General features: G+C 35.0%; 1 protein-coding gene across 1 annotated transcript in view; it reads left to right on the top strand.

Annotated features, from left to right (window-relative positions):
• Positions 1-15,760, top strand: part of SCAPER (S-phase cyclin A associated protein in the ER) — a 166,924-nt gene that overhangs the window by 46,286 nt on the left and 104,878 nt on the right. The window contains exons 12-18 of the mRNA XM_039858331.1: positions 708-783; positions 971-1,088; positions 1,359-1,470; positions 3,689-3,829; positions 7,096-7,251; positions 11,612-11,754; positions 14,468-14,549. Of these exons, the coding sequence (XP_039714265.1) occupies positions 708-783; positions 971-1,088; positions 1,359-1,470; positions 3,689-3,829; positions 7,096-7,251; positions 11,612-11,754; positions 14,468-14,549 (828 nt within the window). The remainder of the gene's footprint in view (positions 1-707; positions 784-970; positions 1,089-1,358; positions 1,471-3,688; positions 3,830-7,095; positions 7,252-11,611; positions 11,755-14,467; positions 14,550-15,760) is intronic.

Below are 15,760 nucleotides of genomic sequence, written 5' to 3'. Positions count from 1 at the left end.
ACATATAGTAAATGATAGCAAATCTTATTTTAGCACTTCACTGTTTTTAATGTAATTGACAAGTTATAAGTGGTGGTGATTTTCATTTTACAAATCAAGAAATTGAATCTCAGAGAAAGTAAAAACTCAGCATTACTCAGATTGTGATTGTATAGGTTGAAGTAAAATCTAAGGTATTTTACTTTTTCTATTGTCATAAAAAGCAAAGAATGCACTGCCTTGCTGTCACTAAGTGCTCAGTATATCTATGTTGGTGAGAGGGATTTCTTAAAGAGTAAAAGTAACTAAATGTTTCACAGATTTTTCTATTAAATCGTAATGCCCAATAATCTTGAGTTCTTCTGACGTATGCTCTTAATATGTTAGAATTTATGTAGTACTAGTATAGTTCATTATCATGGCATAGTATAGCGTAATAGAGTATTTTGTGATAGTGTAGGCCATTATGTTTCTTTTGAATTTACTTGATTTATCTCTGCTGTTAAATGGCAAGCAGCTTTGTCTTCCTCTTAAAATGTTTAGGCTATGGTATTTTTAACCTGGTGATTATAGTGACTGCAAGAAGTATATAGCTTTATTCTAATTTTGAACTATTTGTTAAATGAAACGTATTAATAACAGGTAGGAAAATTTCATGTATAGTTCATTTTTTAAGGTTATAATTGTCTTCAAATATTTGTTTTTTCCTTTTCCTTGTTTCATTTTAGGCTAGCATGGGAAGTGGGAGTGTATTTTTCTGTGGTATGTCTATGGACTGGAATGACGTCCTTGCAGATTATGAAGGTATTACGTATGTGTGTATTATGTGTCTAGGTCGAGGGGTATAAAATGATCACCTTATTACGTGAATTTCTTTGTGAAATAAATAATTTAGAGTGGGAATGCTGCTGCCTCTTAAAAAATCTCTTCTCACTTGTTTTATGGAACTATGAGGTTAAACGGTAACAGTGGTTTTATTTTTTCTCAACAGCCCGTGAGTCTTGGCGCCAAAATACATCCTGGGGGGATATTGTAGAGGAGGAACCTGCCAGACCTCCAGGACACGGAATTCACATGCACGAGAAACTTTCTTCCCCATCTCGTAAAAGGTCTGCCTTTGAAAATCACTTTGAAATGTTTCATAGGAGGGAAACTAGCCACGCTTGACTATTAAAAAGAGTTGCTACAGGACATTTTAAGCCACATTACTCAGTACAGTTCTAGATCCATTGAAATATGATGTTATTTTTCTGAGATATTAGACCGAAATTATTTTTGTGGACTTTTTATATCTATTTTAAGAACTTTGAAGAGTAAAGAAATTATTTTTTGTGTTATGTAAACATTCACGTCTCCTGTTCATGTGCTTGTATTAATAGAACAATTGCAGAATCTAAGAAGAAACATGAGGAAAAACAAATGAAAGCACAGCAGTTAAGGGAAAAGTTACGTGAAGAGAAAACATTAAAGCTTCAGAAATTGTTAGAAAGGGTGAGTTTTTAATATTTATGAAATTATGATAGCCTTAAATTGATGGGCTTATTTTCAACTTGACTTTTTCTTCTCATCTGAGAGGTGCTAAAAGAACCGTAAAGATAATGAAACAAAGCATTTATGTCTATTGAATTACACAAGGTTACCTATAAAAAAAAAAAAAAGAATTTGTCCTTTCTACATTGGTAGCAGTTTCTTCGCAGAGCTGGCCTGGATTATTGAAGCCACACTTTATTTTCTGCCATTTTCATTACAGGGTTTCCTTGGGGAGTCTTGTGCAAAGTGTTCAATGACTTGGTGGGACAGTTTTGAGCCTCTCATACTATCAGATTTGAATATGTGGGAGCACTGATTAGATTTATAGAAGAAAGGATTATTTACAGCAATGTAATTTCTAATCAGTGTGGAATAGTGGAAAGAACATGGACTCTGGACATGATTGTCTGGGTCCAGTCCTGGTTTTGCCACATAATAAGATATGATGCCCTGGCAAGTTACTTAACAATGTTAATTTCAGTTTTTTTTGGTCAGTAAAATGACAATTATAATTACTAAGCTGTTGAAAGATTAAATGTGGTAGATATGTAAAACAACATAACTCTAGGATGGCTGTTGCTCAGTATATGGTCATTTTTATTGTGCTTACACATGACAGACATGTGAGTACTAAATTAGTCACTTGTGTATGACAGATGACCTCAGAACTTAACAGCTTGAAACAACATTTATTAGCTCATGACTTCTGTGAGTAAATATCTCTAGTACTAAGAAAGAGTACTTATATACATAGGTTAAAGATATTACTTACATTACTTATAATGTATATCTTAAATTTGGGAGAGGTAATTGGACCAAATACAAATATTTATAAAAAACAAGGTAGCGTAAGATTAGTATAGTAGAAAGGTTGACTGGGAAACGAAAATCTGTGATTTTTCTCTTTACGTCCATCTCAAGAATTTGTCATTATTTTTACTTAATCATTTAGAACGAATAGATCAAATATGAAAAACCGGTCTCTTACATTTGGGGGTTCTACAAGAGTTAATATATGATTTCATTTTCAGCTTTAGAGAAATGCTCTGACACGACCACAGTTTCCCTTCCTGTAGTGTTTTTCATGCAAATTGAATTACGTAGTTTATTTTCTCACTGTATCATATAACCTCCAGGTATTTGGAGATTAATTCTTGAAATTGTACAGTAGAGGTTCTCTGGTTAATTTTCCCACCAATATAAGTATCCCTTCAATTACTTTTAATGACAAATGCCACCTTGCATTCTTGTAACGGGTATTGTTTCAGCACTGCTTTGCATACGTGGTTTCACCTGATCACCGCAGTAACTGTGAGATACACAGAAGTGAACAGATACTGGACCTCATTTTACTGATGTGAAAACAGAATCCAAGGGGCTAAGTGCTGTTTCCAGTGTCACATGACCTTGGCTACGGCTTTGAGGACTTGTCCTCCAGCTTCTGATCTAGTGCTATTTCTGCATCATGCTTTTTGAAGTCGTTAAACACATAACTGTGCAGCTAAAATTCAAACATTTTGAGCCAACATCCAATTTTCTATAATTGGTTCTCATTGGTGCTGGATCTGATTTCCTGGAGCACAGAACAAGTCTTTTAGTTCTGTTTGCTATTGTTTTAAGGAACTAAAAGCAACTATATCTAGCTTTATTCTTCTGTAGGCAAAGTCCTCTTTTTCCTTCAGAGAATGTGATTTTTCAGACTTCTCACCATTTTCCAACCTTTAGGACAAAATTATTTATTTGTCTTGAATTTGGGTTATAGAGACATTAGGATTGTAAGGATAAGAGTACACACTGCTTGCGTTTTACGTGTACTCCCAGTGCAGTGTGACGACAGCAGATGTTTCTGTGGGTACGACTGGCGCAGTGTTCTGAGAGGTGCACGTGCATTGCCTCAGGCCCGAAAACAATCCTGAGTTAGGGCCTCCTACTGTTCTCTTGTTATAGATAGGGATACTGAGTCCAGGCTTTAAAAGTCACCCATTTCACATAGCTAGCAAGTCAAGGTACATTACGAACTCAAGCAGTCTGTCTTTATAGTCTGTTCTTTACCATCAGACATGCTCCTTGAACTCTCTCCAGGTTCTAGACTTGGAAGTTCCTGAGCTGTTTATCAGTTTGCACTTCTGTTACATGACTGTGCGCTAATAGTGATGATGTGATAATTCACTGTGTATAGGAAAAAGATGTCCGGAAATGGAAGGAAGAATTGCTAGATCAACGACGTAGGATGATGGAAGAGAAATTACTTCATGCTGAATTTAAACGAGAGGTGCAATTACAAGCAATTGTTAAAAAAGCACAAGAAGAAGAAGCTAAGGTAAATCTTAGATGCTTCGAACATCGAATTAGTTACCTAAGTCCTTTTCTCAGTTGTTAAATACGAAGCTAATGTTTATCAAGTGTTTATTCTATGCCAGAATAACAACACTTTTACAGGCTCATTTAAAACTTCTAGATACAGTATCTTATTCTTACAATAATCTTTCATATGTGTAATATATGTATATTTTATATACATTCAGCTTTATTGAGGTGTAATTGACAGACAGTAAATAGCACATTGTAAACCATCAAGTTGATGAGTTTTGACATATGTGTATTCCTGAAACTATTAGTATAATGAAGATAATAAACAATTCTATCCCCCTCAGAAGTTTCTTCGTGCTTCTTTGTAATTCATTCCTTTTTCCAACTGTTACCATGCAATTGCTGATCTGCTTTTTGTCACCATAGATGTTAACATTTCTGGAATGTTATATGAATGGAATCTTACAGTATGTATTCTTTCTTCAGGCGTCTTTCACTTACCATAGCTATTTGGTTACCATGCTGTTGTGTGTATTAGTTCCTTTTCATTGCTGAGAAGTATACTGCTGTATAGAAATACCGTAATTTGTTAATTCAGTCACCTGTTGATGGATATTTGTGTGTTTTTTTTTTTTTCCAGTTTTTGGCTATTGCAGATATAGCTGCTGTGAACATTCAGATGTGTGCTTCTATTTTCTTGAGCAAATACCTAAGAGTGGATTGGCTGAGGCTTAGGATAGGTTCATGTTTAACTTTTAAAGAAACAGTTTTCCAAAGTGGTTATACTGTTACACATTTGGACCAGGAGTGGATGTGCCTTCTAGTTAGCCACATTGTCACCAACTAAAATTGTAATTTTAGCCATTCTTTTTACTGTGTGTGTATAGTGTTTCATTGGTTTTTAATTTGCATCTTTTCATGTGCTTATTTCCTGTCTGCATCTTTAATTTGGTGAAATGTTTGTTCAAACTTCTTGTTCATTTTTTAAAGTCAAATTGGTTTATCATTTGTTCTTTTTTCCAGCTTTATTGAGGTATAATTGATAGATAAAATGGTAAGATATTTAAAATGTACATCGTGATGATGAGATACACATATTTGTTGTGAGGGACTCCTCTGATCAATTTAATTACCACATCCATCACCTCACATATTTATTTTTGTGTGTGTGTATGTGTGTGTATCAGAACATTTCAGTTTTATACTCATCATATTTCAACTATACAGCACAGTGTTATCAGCTGTTTTACGGGAGATCCTCAGATCTTACTCCTCTTGTAAGCGAAAGTTTGTACCCTTTTACCAACCTTTCCCTCTTCCTCCCTCCATCAGCTCCTGGAAGCTACTTTTCTACTCTTTGTTTTCTTGAGTTGGACTCTTAAGATTCCAAATATAGTGATACCCTGCAGTATTTGTCTTTCTGTAAATGACTTATTTCACTTGGCATAGTGCCTTCTAGTTTCATCCATGTTGTTGCAAATAACAGAATTTCTTAGGGAACTTTATATGTTGGATAATATCTGTGTTTTGCAAATAATTTCTCTCGGTCTGGATTGCCTTTGCATTTTCACAGTGTCTTTTGAAGTTTTAAAATTGATAAAATTTCTGTATGTTGACTTTTTTTTCTTTTGTACTTTGTGGGTTTTGTGTCCTATTTTTTAAAAAAAACCTTTACCTAAATTTAAAGTCACTAAGATTTTTTCCTAAGGTTTTTCTAAAGTTTTAAAGTTTATAGTGAGGTTTATGTTTCATTTTGAGTTAATTTTTGTATATGGTGTGAGTTAGGGTTGTGGTAATTTTTTTCACATGGATAATGAATGTTTCAGTACCATTTGTTGAAAAGACCATCCTTTATCTATTGAATTGCCTGGCCATATATGTGCGGGTCTGTTTCTGTCTGTTGCGTTTCATTTACCTCTATGCCTTCATTACATCAACATATCTTTTATCTTGATTACTTTTATGATGTCTTGAAATCAGGAAGTGTAAATCCTTAAGCTTTGCTTTTTTAAAAAACTATTGTAGCTACTTTATATTTTTTTCCGTTTCCAAATAAATTACAGGATCAGCTTGTAGATTTCTACCACCAAAGAGGGGAACAAAAAGCCTGCATAGTTTTCGATTGGTATCGCATTGAATTTATAGATTATTCTGGGGGAGAATTAATGTCTTAATGATTTAAGTATTTTGATCCATGAACATTGCATATATTTCTATTTATTTTGTCTTTACCTTTGCATGCATTTCATGAAATTTATCTGTAGTTCATATTTTTCATGTTGTCAATAGTATTTTGTTTAAAATTTTTTTCGGATTGTTTGCTGCCAGTATATAGGAGTACAGTTGATTTCTATGTATTACATTATATCCTACAACCTTGGTAAACTTCCTGGTTCTAGTTTTATTTCTTCCAATCCTGTATGTTTTTTTTTTCTTTTTAATCTCCCTGTGTTGCCCTGACTCACACCAGTGCAAGGCTAACTAGTTGTGATGAGAGCTGTCATCATTGCTTTGATCCCAATCTAGGCAGAAAGCATTTGGTCTCTCACCATTAAGTATGATGTTAGTTGTAGACTTTTTTATAGATGTTCTTTATAAGGTTGAGGGACTTTCTTTTTATTCCTAGTATACTGAAAAAAAATTTTTTTTTTTACCATGAATATAGTGTAGAATTTTATTTCATACTTTTTTTGCATTTAGTGAGATAATTATGTGGTTTCTTAATCTTAAAAAACCTTAAAATGGTGAATTTCACTGGTTGATTTCAACTATTAAACTAACTATGAAATTCTGGAGTAAGCCTCACACAGTGCTGATGTATTATCATTTTTATATTTTGTACCTAATTATCGTTTATTCAATATATGTTGAAAAAAAGGATTTGTCACTTAAGGTTTGTCCTTTCAAACTCATTAGAATAACATGCATGCATCTATTTAAGTTTTAATGTAATTTCTGTAGTTGCAAATTACAATGATACCGAATAGAACTATATCAAGATGGTCTCTATAAGAATCTTAATTTGTTTCTTGACTTAAAAAATATTTGCTATGGCAGACCTTTATGTACTCTAAATCAGTTCTAAGGCCTGTGGATTTGTTATATACAGTGGATTGAATTCATTTTTGAGGTAAATATTGAAAGAAAAGACCCATTAGTCATTATTGTTGTATGCCTTACCACTGGTTTATAATATAAAGACTGTTAAGTTTATTTTGTGATATATATCCTAGAATTAACTTGATTTGAAATTCACTTTCTTTGTTTTTATCGAAGGTAAATGAAATTGCCTTTATAAATACCCTCGAAGCCCAGAATAAACGCCATGACGTTTTATCGAAATTGAAGGAATATGAGCAGAGGCTTAATGAGTTACAGGAAGAGCGTCAGCGAAGACAGGAAGAAAAGCAAGCACGTGATGAAGCTGTTCAGGTAAAATTTTTTGGCAAGCATTTATCGAGCACCTGCCCTCTTCTAGGCTCAGAAGTAGTTGCTGAGGATCCAAAAAGAGGTAAACCTAGTCTCTCCCCCCAGGGTGTGTGGTTTAGTACAGCAGTGACTGATTGGTTTGAGTAGGAATATCTATTTCTCCCTGCTGAAAAAGGATTGTTTTTAACCAGTATAGCCTCTAAGAACTGGGAAATCTTTATGCTTATGACAAGGCACACCTGCCATTTATGAGTGAGTGTCATCAGATGCTTTAATTGCTTGGCCTCTCACCTCTCTAGCGAACTCCTAATAAGTTAGCTACTATTTTCAGGCCGGGAAGAAAGGTTAACACATAAACTGTACTTATGTTTGTAAACGATTTTAGATTTTCCTCAGTACAAAGCCTTATCCATGTTTCTTTTTAAAGACCTGACATTTTTGATGTAGAGAACGAAGTTTGCAATATTCAAATATAATTGCAGACTTACTTTATCTATTACGACTAATATTTATTTGTTCATTCAGTGATGATTTATTGAGCTACTACTCTAAGCCATATGCTGTGCTAGGCTCCAGGACTTGAGAAAGATATATGCTTGTTCTCAATGGAGAGACATATATGAAAATAAACCTTAACCCATTAGGATAAGTGCAACAGTGAAGGCATTCTTAGAAGCACAAAGAAGAACACTTTACTCAAATTGGGAGTAGCAAGGACATGAGGAAGTCAGGAAAGGCTTAGGAGGAGGTGATACTTCAGCTAAGTTTTGAAAGATGGAATATGCAAATGATGAGAAGTAGGCGTGTGCAGGATACATGACAGAGTGTGTATGGCGTGTAAACTTAGGGGCAGGTCATAAAGAGCTTTGTTCGTATGTCCGAAGTTAGAGACGTCATTAATATTTCATCCACATCACCCCATGTCACTGGTGGTTTTAGGAGATTAAAATTTCAATACATTTTAAAATTTATTGATTCCTTTTTGCTATTCGTGGACATTAGGAGGCATTTCATATTCATTTATGATCTCTATTTGATGTGAGTTCAGTGTCTTCTTTTAATCTGAGGCCAGGCTTACTTATGTTTACTTCTGTTAGAGAATCTTTAGCTTTTCCTCTTTAAGGAGCAGCAGAAATTTTCATTTCAATCATTTATAAGTTCTTTATTTAGTGGGTGAATAAAATTGGATATTTGATTTTTAATTTGAGACTTCTGCATTATTGCTGCCTCTTTCTTTGCAGTGGGACCATTTTATAAAAATAATTATGTTTTGTAAATTATATTTTACTTGAGCATCATTAGGCATTAATAATTCAGAATTAAAGAAGACATGATCTTTGCATTTATGGTAAATAATACGGCGTGATGCCAAAGATTGTAATAGAAGGATGTATACGCTACATACTATGATATGTATAAGGCATATCATAGAGGACACTGTGGGAGTGGAATGTCAGAGAAAGTTCTCTGAAAGAGGTGACTTCTGAGCTGGATTTTGGGGAGAGATAGATAAGTAATAGTGTATATATTTTTTAATAAACATCTTTGTTTTTTCTGCATTTATTTAGCAGAATTGAAATAAAATAGTTATCTTCCACTTAAAAATGTTGACTCCTGTTTCATAATTTGGAGCATTCATTGAAGCTTAAAGGAAAGCAGTTCTTTCCTGAAAGTAGTAAGGAATTTTCTGTATCCACCAACACTGCAAACGCCGTTTTGATCACTCAGGATTTTTTTTTAATGTCGAAATTTCCTATGGATTTAATTTTTAACGGAAAATTTAAAACCTATCTACATAAGTTTGAGATGTGCTGATATGTTAGAAAAATCTGCTGGTAATATAAAACATAATTAATTTTTTTTAAATGTAGTTTTTACTAGATGTGCAAGGGGTGATGCCAGGCGTTCTGTAAATGCACTAATTGTAAGGTTCTCCCTGAATATAGAATTCAGAGGCCCTCCGTCTGCATTACCTTCATACGCTCATAACATTCTCATAAACTGCTAAAAAAAGCGACCCTTGTTTCCCGTAAGGGAATACCGAGTTAGTGCTGCCGTCTTAAAGTCTCAGTTTGCCATTATTGTTATGTAGACTATTGAGGGGTGGTTTTATGCTCAATTTCCTTAGATAGCCTGCATTGTCTTCTTGCCCTAACCATCTGAATTAAAGGCATAAAGGAGGGGGTTGCCAAATCCTTCCTTCCTTAAGCTGCCATAAACACATTCCTGACCATGAAGCAAAAGAGTGTGGGGTCCAGGAGCTTTCACAAGGCTTAAGAGTTAGAGGATGACTTTCTGATTCCTTGCCATAGGTTTATAATTCATATTTGTAGGTATATAGATTTATGATGCGTATCATTTTTATAAAGTCATGCTTTATTTATTAATGTATTTTTGGCACTCCTGCCATGTGCAAGATGACTTCATGGAGTAAAAGTTTCCTATTATTAGGAAACTTAAATTTTAGGAAAATACTAGCTGAATTTACTAAATTTGCTTGTTACCAACATAGTTACCTGTTCTCTTTTCCACTTATTAAAAACAAATTAAAAGATTAGGATACTTTCTGGAGTTCAGTTCTTTCTGTTAGTACAATGTTGGGTATGTTTTCTATCCATGAAAACAATCAGCAAGTAAAAATTATTTTTAAGCTGAGAACTTGGCTACATTCCACATACATATATAAAGAAATTATTTTTATATAATATTAATGTTTCATTTATAAGAACAATTAATAATTTTTAAAAGCTTTTGGTTTTGTAAAGTATGAAGTGAAAAGATCCGGTTTAATTCTTTCTGTTTAATGCCTAAGTCTTTTGCATTTCATTGTGAAACTTGTGTTTTCAGACATGATACAGGGTTTTTAAACTTCAAATAAATTTGACTTTAAGAGAAAACTATATTTTATTCATGAGAGAAAATTTTCTGAGCCAGATTTGATTGTTTTTAGTCTTTAAGAGTTTTTGAGATCAAATATAGCTAAACTACTTTCCATATATTGTACTTACTTAGTACTGAGAACTACCTGTAACCATTCATGAATAGTATGCCAGACAGTAAAGAATACAAATATAATTGCAAGCTTCCAGCAGTCTGTAATCTGCCAGATATGCCTTCTGGAAATCAGTGCATTCCCTCTATTTTCCAGTCCCTCCCACCACCACCACCACCACCCATTAAAAGAAGAAATAGAGACCCTTTTGGCTTACTACTGCGAAAGGTTTTCTTTCTCTGGGGGAGACAAGGCTTGGTACAGCTACGGAGTTACCATGTGAGCCTAGTTACCTGTTAGAAATATTTGCATCTCTCCTCAGTGTTCTCTGAACGGAAATTGCTGTGTTATTTTTTGCCCCGTCATTTACTGAACACTTTCTGTGTGCTGAACACTTTGCTGTGTACTTACCTATGTTAGTAACTTAGATCTCCTAGCAGATGGGGCTCTTTAAGGTGAAATGACTTGCCCAAGTCTAGGTAAGTAGTTAGAGCCCAGACCAGTGTATTTATTCCATTAGTCATGAAGAGGTAGGGCCAGGGAGAGGTCGTAAGAGCTACCTGGAGAGTGAATTGAGAGAAATCTATCAATACAGCTAGTAATACGATGAAAATTGGCAAAAGTACTTCTACTGGGCAAAAATACACCAGAGACACACCATTCCACATTGAAGTTTACCCTGTTTTGATGAAGTATCTTCTGCCTTGATGACGATGATGATAAGTAATTATTGAGAATTTACTGTATGCCCTGTGGTACTTTCATTTGATATCTCACCTGTTCTTCACAATATCCTAAGAAATAAGTACTGTCGTTATTTGTCTTTCAGAAAAGTAAAGCACAGACATAATTAGACCAGAGTCACCCAGACAGTAGATAATGGGGTCTGGAAACAAAATGATGGAATCAGACCCAAAGCCCACTCTCTTTACCCACTTGTCTATATTATAAGGCCTCCTTCTCCTTGCCACAAGCTTTTCTTCACCTAATTCCTTTATGAAAGCTTAGTTCAAATATAAAATCTGTTAACTGTGCGTTCTTCCTGATGTTCTGGTATTTGTAAAACTATGTATAAACATGAGGCTTTTGAAGTGACTAAGCATAGAATACTTAATAGAGTCTCACAGAATATACATAACATAGTATCTGCTAGAAATAGCATTCTGATAATTGCGCATAACACTGGTAAATGATGTTTGAAAACCAGATATCATTGATATTTGATTTTTATTTAAATTCTGAGAAGCATACCTAGTGACAAGCCAGGGGTCTACTTGGCTTGAGTATATGTGTTTTGTCAGAGCTACATCACCTTTGATCATTTTCATTTTACACGTAATTCTGATATCTTTAAAACATTTCTGACATCAGGAACGAAAGAGAGCACTAGAGGCGGAACGGCAGGCTCGTGTGGAAGAACTGTTGATGAAGAGGAAAGAGCAGGAAGCCCGGATTGAGCAGCAGAGGCAGGAAAAGGAAAAAGCCCGTGAGGACGCAGCCAGGGAGAGGGCTAGGTACCTCATTGCTGTCTTGATTTTGATCCTGATGAACATTTTGCAGTGGGTGAATATTCAAGTCTTAGAATAAAGCCGTTTGCTCACCTTGATTTTTTAGAAAATAGTCACAAATACGGAAGTGTTGTACGAAACTTCAATTTCAAGGAATTATGACATCAAAATGAAAAACTTTTGAACGTTTCTGTTGGATGGGAAACTTTATATTTCAAGATTATTTTAGTTGCAAGAAATAGTATTTGATTCTGCCTACCTTAACTAAGCAAAGGGAATTTTAAGAAAAATATTGGGAGCATAAGTGATAGGAGATTAGAGGACCAGGTTTGGGAATGGTCAGACATCAAAGGCAAGGTCACAAGAGCCACGGCAGTGGTCTTTTGATGGAAACGGTATTGGTTAGCATGTTGCCACTCTGATTGCAGTAAATGACCTTCAGCCATCCCTTCATTTTAAATCACTTGTTTAAGATTCAGAGACCTAGGAAAAAGCATTGCATTGGCCAAGACTAATTCCCTTTTGATTGGTGTACATCTTGCCAACATGTGATTTTTTTTCTGACCTTTTAACTGTGACAAATTTGGTGGCTGTGAAAAAATAGCTCTGTGGTTTTAATTTGCTTTTTCTACTTGTTCAAGATTAATAATAAGGCTGTGCAACTTTTTGCATAATCAATCAGCTACTGTGTTTTTTTTTCCCTGTAAAATGTCTCTTCAAATTTTTGTCCATTTCTCTTGGGATCCTTTTTTTTTTTTTTTTTGATGTTTAGGAATTATCTTAAGTAGATACTAATCTTTTATCACATACATATATTGCAAATATTTGGTCTGTTGTGGCATACCTTTTCATGCTTTATGACGTCTTTTGGTTAACATAATTCTTGATTGCAGTACAGTAAAACTGAACAGACTGTGATTTGTGCTTTTTGATCTTGTTTATGAGATCTTTTTCTATCCTGAGTCATAAGGTAATCTTCAAAATGTCATAGGTTTTCTTTGATAGTAAAGCCTTTATCAAGAATCAATTTTATTGTATGGTTTGAGATAGAAATCCAGCTTCATTTTTTTTCATGTGCATACCCTATTCTACCAAACTTTATTTAAAAAATCAAATTTTGCTTCATGCTGATCTACAAAGCTTTCTTACATAAATCATGTTTCCTTGGATGCATAGGTCTGTTTGTGGGCCATATTTTCTGGTCCAGTGGTCACTCTTTCTATCCTCTACCTTAAATATCAAAGCTTTATAATAATTTTTGGTGTCTGTTAATAACCCTTTATTTTTTTTATTACGACTATCTTGGTCCTTTCACATTTCTGTGTGACTATAATTTGTCTGAGTTGGTTCTCTTCATGATTATCCTACTCTTGTACATCAATGTTTTTCATCAAATTTGAGGAGTGTTTGGCCATTCTTTCTTCAGATATTTAATTGCCATTTTCCTTCAGGCTCCTCTGAGTTCTTATAGTTTCTCAGATTTTCCATGGTTTTGATGACCTTGACAGTCTTGAGCAGTGGTCAGACATTTTGTAGACTGTTTCTTGGTTAGGAAGTGTTTGATGGTTGCTTTGGTGTTACGGGTTTTTGACAGGAAGACCACGAGGATGAATGTAAATATCCATTCTGAACATGTCGAAGATTCCTTCATGCCGTCAACTCGACTTATCCCAGATTTTGTTAACCTTGATCATTTGGCTAATATAGTGTTTGTCAGGTTTCTTCATTGTATAATTACTTAAAAATTTTTCCCTCTAAGGGAAATTTGGTAGCAAGCCACTAAGCATAGCCCACACTATGGGATGGGGAGTTATTCTCCACGTCCTTGAGAGACACACTCCTATATAAGTCATCTGCAGTATAGGACATTTGTCTGTTCTCGCCCCTTTGTTTATTTGATCTTTTCTAATGTCAGTGTTGACTCATAGATTTTTTGTATTTTGGGTTATAAACCAATATTACGTTATTCATTTTGTTGCTTAACTTGTTCTAGCATTAGATGTTGGAAGCTCTTCCATTTGGCCCCTGTGTCCATTTGACATACTTCATTTTGGTTTTTGTGCATTTCCTTACTTTCTGGCACTGCAAGATGCTCCAGACTCATCTGCATTTTCCGTACTCCACCCCTGGATTCAGCTGATTGTTCAGGGCTTTTTCATTCCTTTTATTGCAAAGTTTTTTAAAAACTGTTTCTGTTTCTCTGTTGAGATTCCCTATTCGTTGAATCATTGTCATAATATTTTTCTTTATTTTGGCACACTTTTAATTATTTGAATGTATTTATAATAGTTGTTTTGTAGTCTTTGTTAAATCCAAATATGACCTCATTCAGAAACAGTTTCAGTTGACTGCTCTTTTCCTAAGCATGGCCTCACAATTTGTTTGGGATTGTTTCCTCTCCTTTTCTCTTTGTGAGTTCATGTCTTTTTCTAACTTTTCCTTGTGATTTTTCTGCCATATTTAAATAACAGCCCTATAGCTAGTATTTAAACGCATGACTGGGTCCAGAAACCTATTCTCATAACTAATAATCTCTGTTGCTTTCCAAACACTTAATGAGCAATATATCCAGGTCTTAACAGGCACTTAGAAAAAATAATATTAAAGAATAATAACCCTTTAGAATATGTAAGCCTGTGAATCCTAATTGTAGTTTTGAGCCTCATGAAAGTTGTTACTCCAAGCAGCCAAGTTTATCATTTTTGCTGTCTTCTTGTAGAGACAGGGAAGAACGGTTGGCAGCGCTCACGGCTGCTCAACAGGAAGCGATGGAAGAGCTACAGAAGAAAATTCAGCTCAAGGTAGGGACAGTGTATATTTTAATTTGAAATTTTAGAGCTTTCAGTGGGGCATTAGATTAAAATTTTATTTATTGAATTAATTGCCTAGAAAATTGAATTAATTTGTATTTTTAATCTTTGGATAAGAAGAAATATGATTTGGCTACCATATCATATTGGCTAGTTCAACTATTTGAAAACTAAGTTTACTTTAATAAGATAAAGCAGTTGATGAAAAAAAAAACAAATTTTAACATTTTCTATTTCTACTGAACAGTGATTATTTGTTTCATTTGATTTCAGTGCTTAGGAATTACACATTTGTTTCCTGGGAGATTATGATAAACTAGTATTTTCTAGAAAATCTTTTTGTTTAGTACTGTAGTTTCTAGTCATGTGAATACTTCACATTGTATCACAATTATTTACATGTTGGCTCCTCACAGACAGTAATTCTGTAAGGTAGAGGAGCGTATTTTAACTATTTGGGTGGTCCTAGGACTGTCATTCATTTAATGAGCTGTGCGGCAGGCCTGGGGTACAGAGATGAGTAAGATGTGATTCTAAATTTCAAGGAGCTCATACTCCAACGTGAGATTCAGTTGCTAAGCAGAGCATTTCCGTGAAGATAAAGGTGACACAGAGTGCTGTGGAAGTCCAGGGGAGGGCACTTAGTCTGACATGAATGGTGTCCGGGAAATCATTTTAGAGAATACTTCCTGAGCTGAATCTTGAAAGAAAGGTGCGTTAAATGAGTCGGAGATTGGGTAGTCGGGCGGGATGGCATTGCAGCCATGGAGTCAGAAGTCTGAAATGGTGTTTTTTTGGTTTGTCTTCTGTTTTCTGGGAAGGAAGTCACTGGAGGTGGTGTAGGGCAAGTAGAAATGGAGTTGGTGAGGGGAGAGGGCTGTGTCCTGTAGGGCCTGCCAGCTGTGAGGATGAGCCTGGTCCTTACCTGTGGGCAGCGTTTCCCGCGGTGTGGCCCAGGAAGTGCTTCAGAAGCTCGTTAGGTGTAATACGTGGGCAAAGTGTCACTAAATTTGTTGAGTCGTAGTGCACAGCGATGTACCACAGGCTATGTAAAGTTCTATGTTAAAAACCTTTTTAGCTTTCACTTACTATTTTCCAAATTCTTTTGACCATAGAACCTCTTCTACAGAACACATGTTAACATCCCGTGGTGCCGCTCCATGGAGCGTACTTTAGGGAGCATCACTGTACGTGGGGGAGAT

This window comes from Pteropus medius, unplaced genomic scaffold (genome assembly GCF_902729225.1).
Source record: "Pteropus medius unplaced genomic scaffold, Ma_sr-lr_union100, whole genome shotgun sequence".
Lineage (NCBI taxonomy): Eukaryota > Metazoa > Chordata > Mammalia > Chiroptera > Pteropodidae > Pteropus > Pteropus medius.
This window is presented reverse-complemented; position numbering and strand designations above follow the sequence as displayed.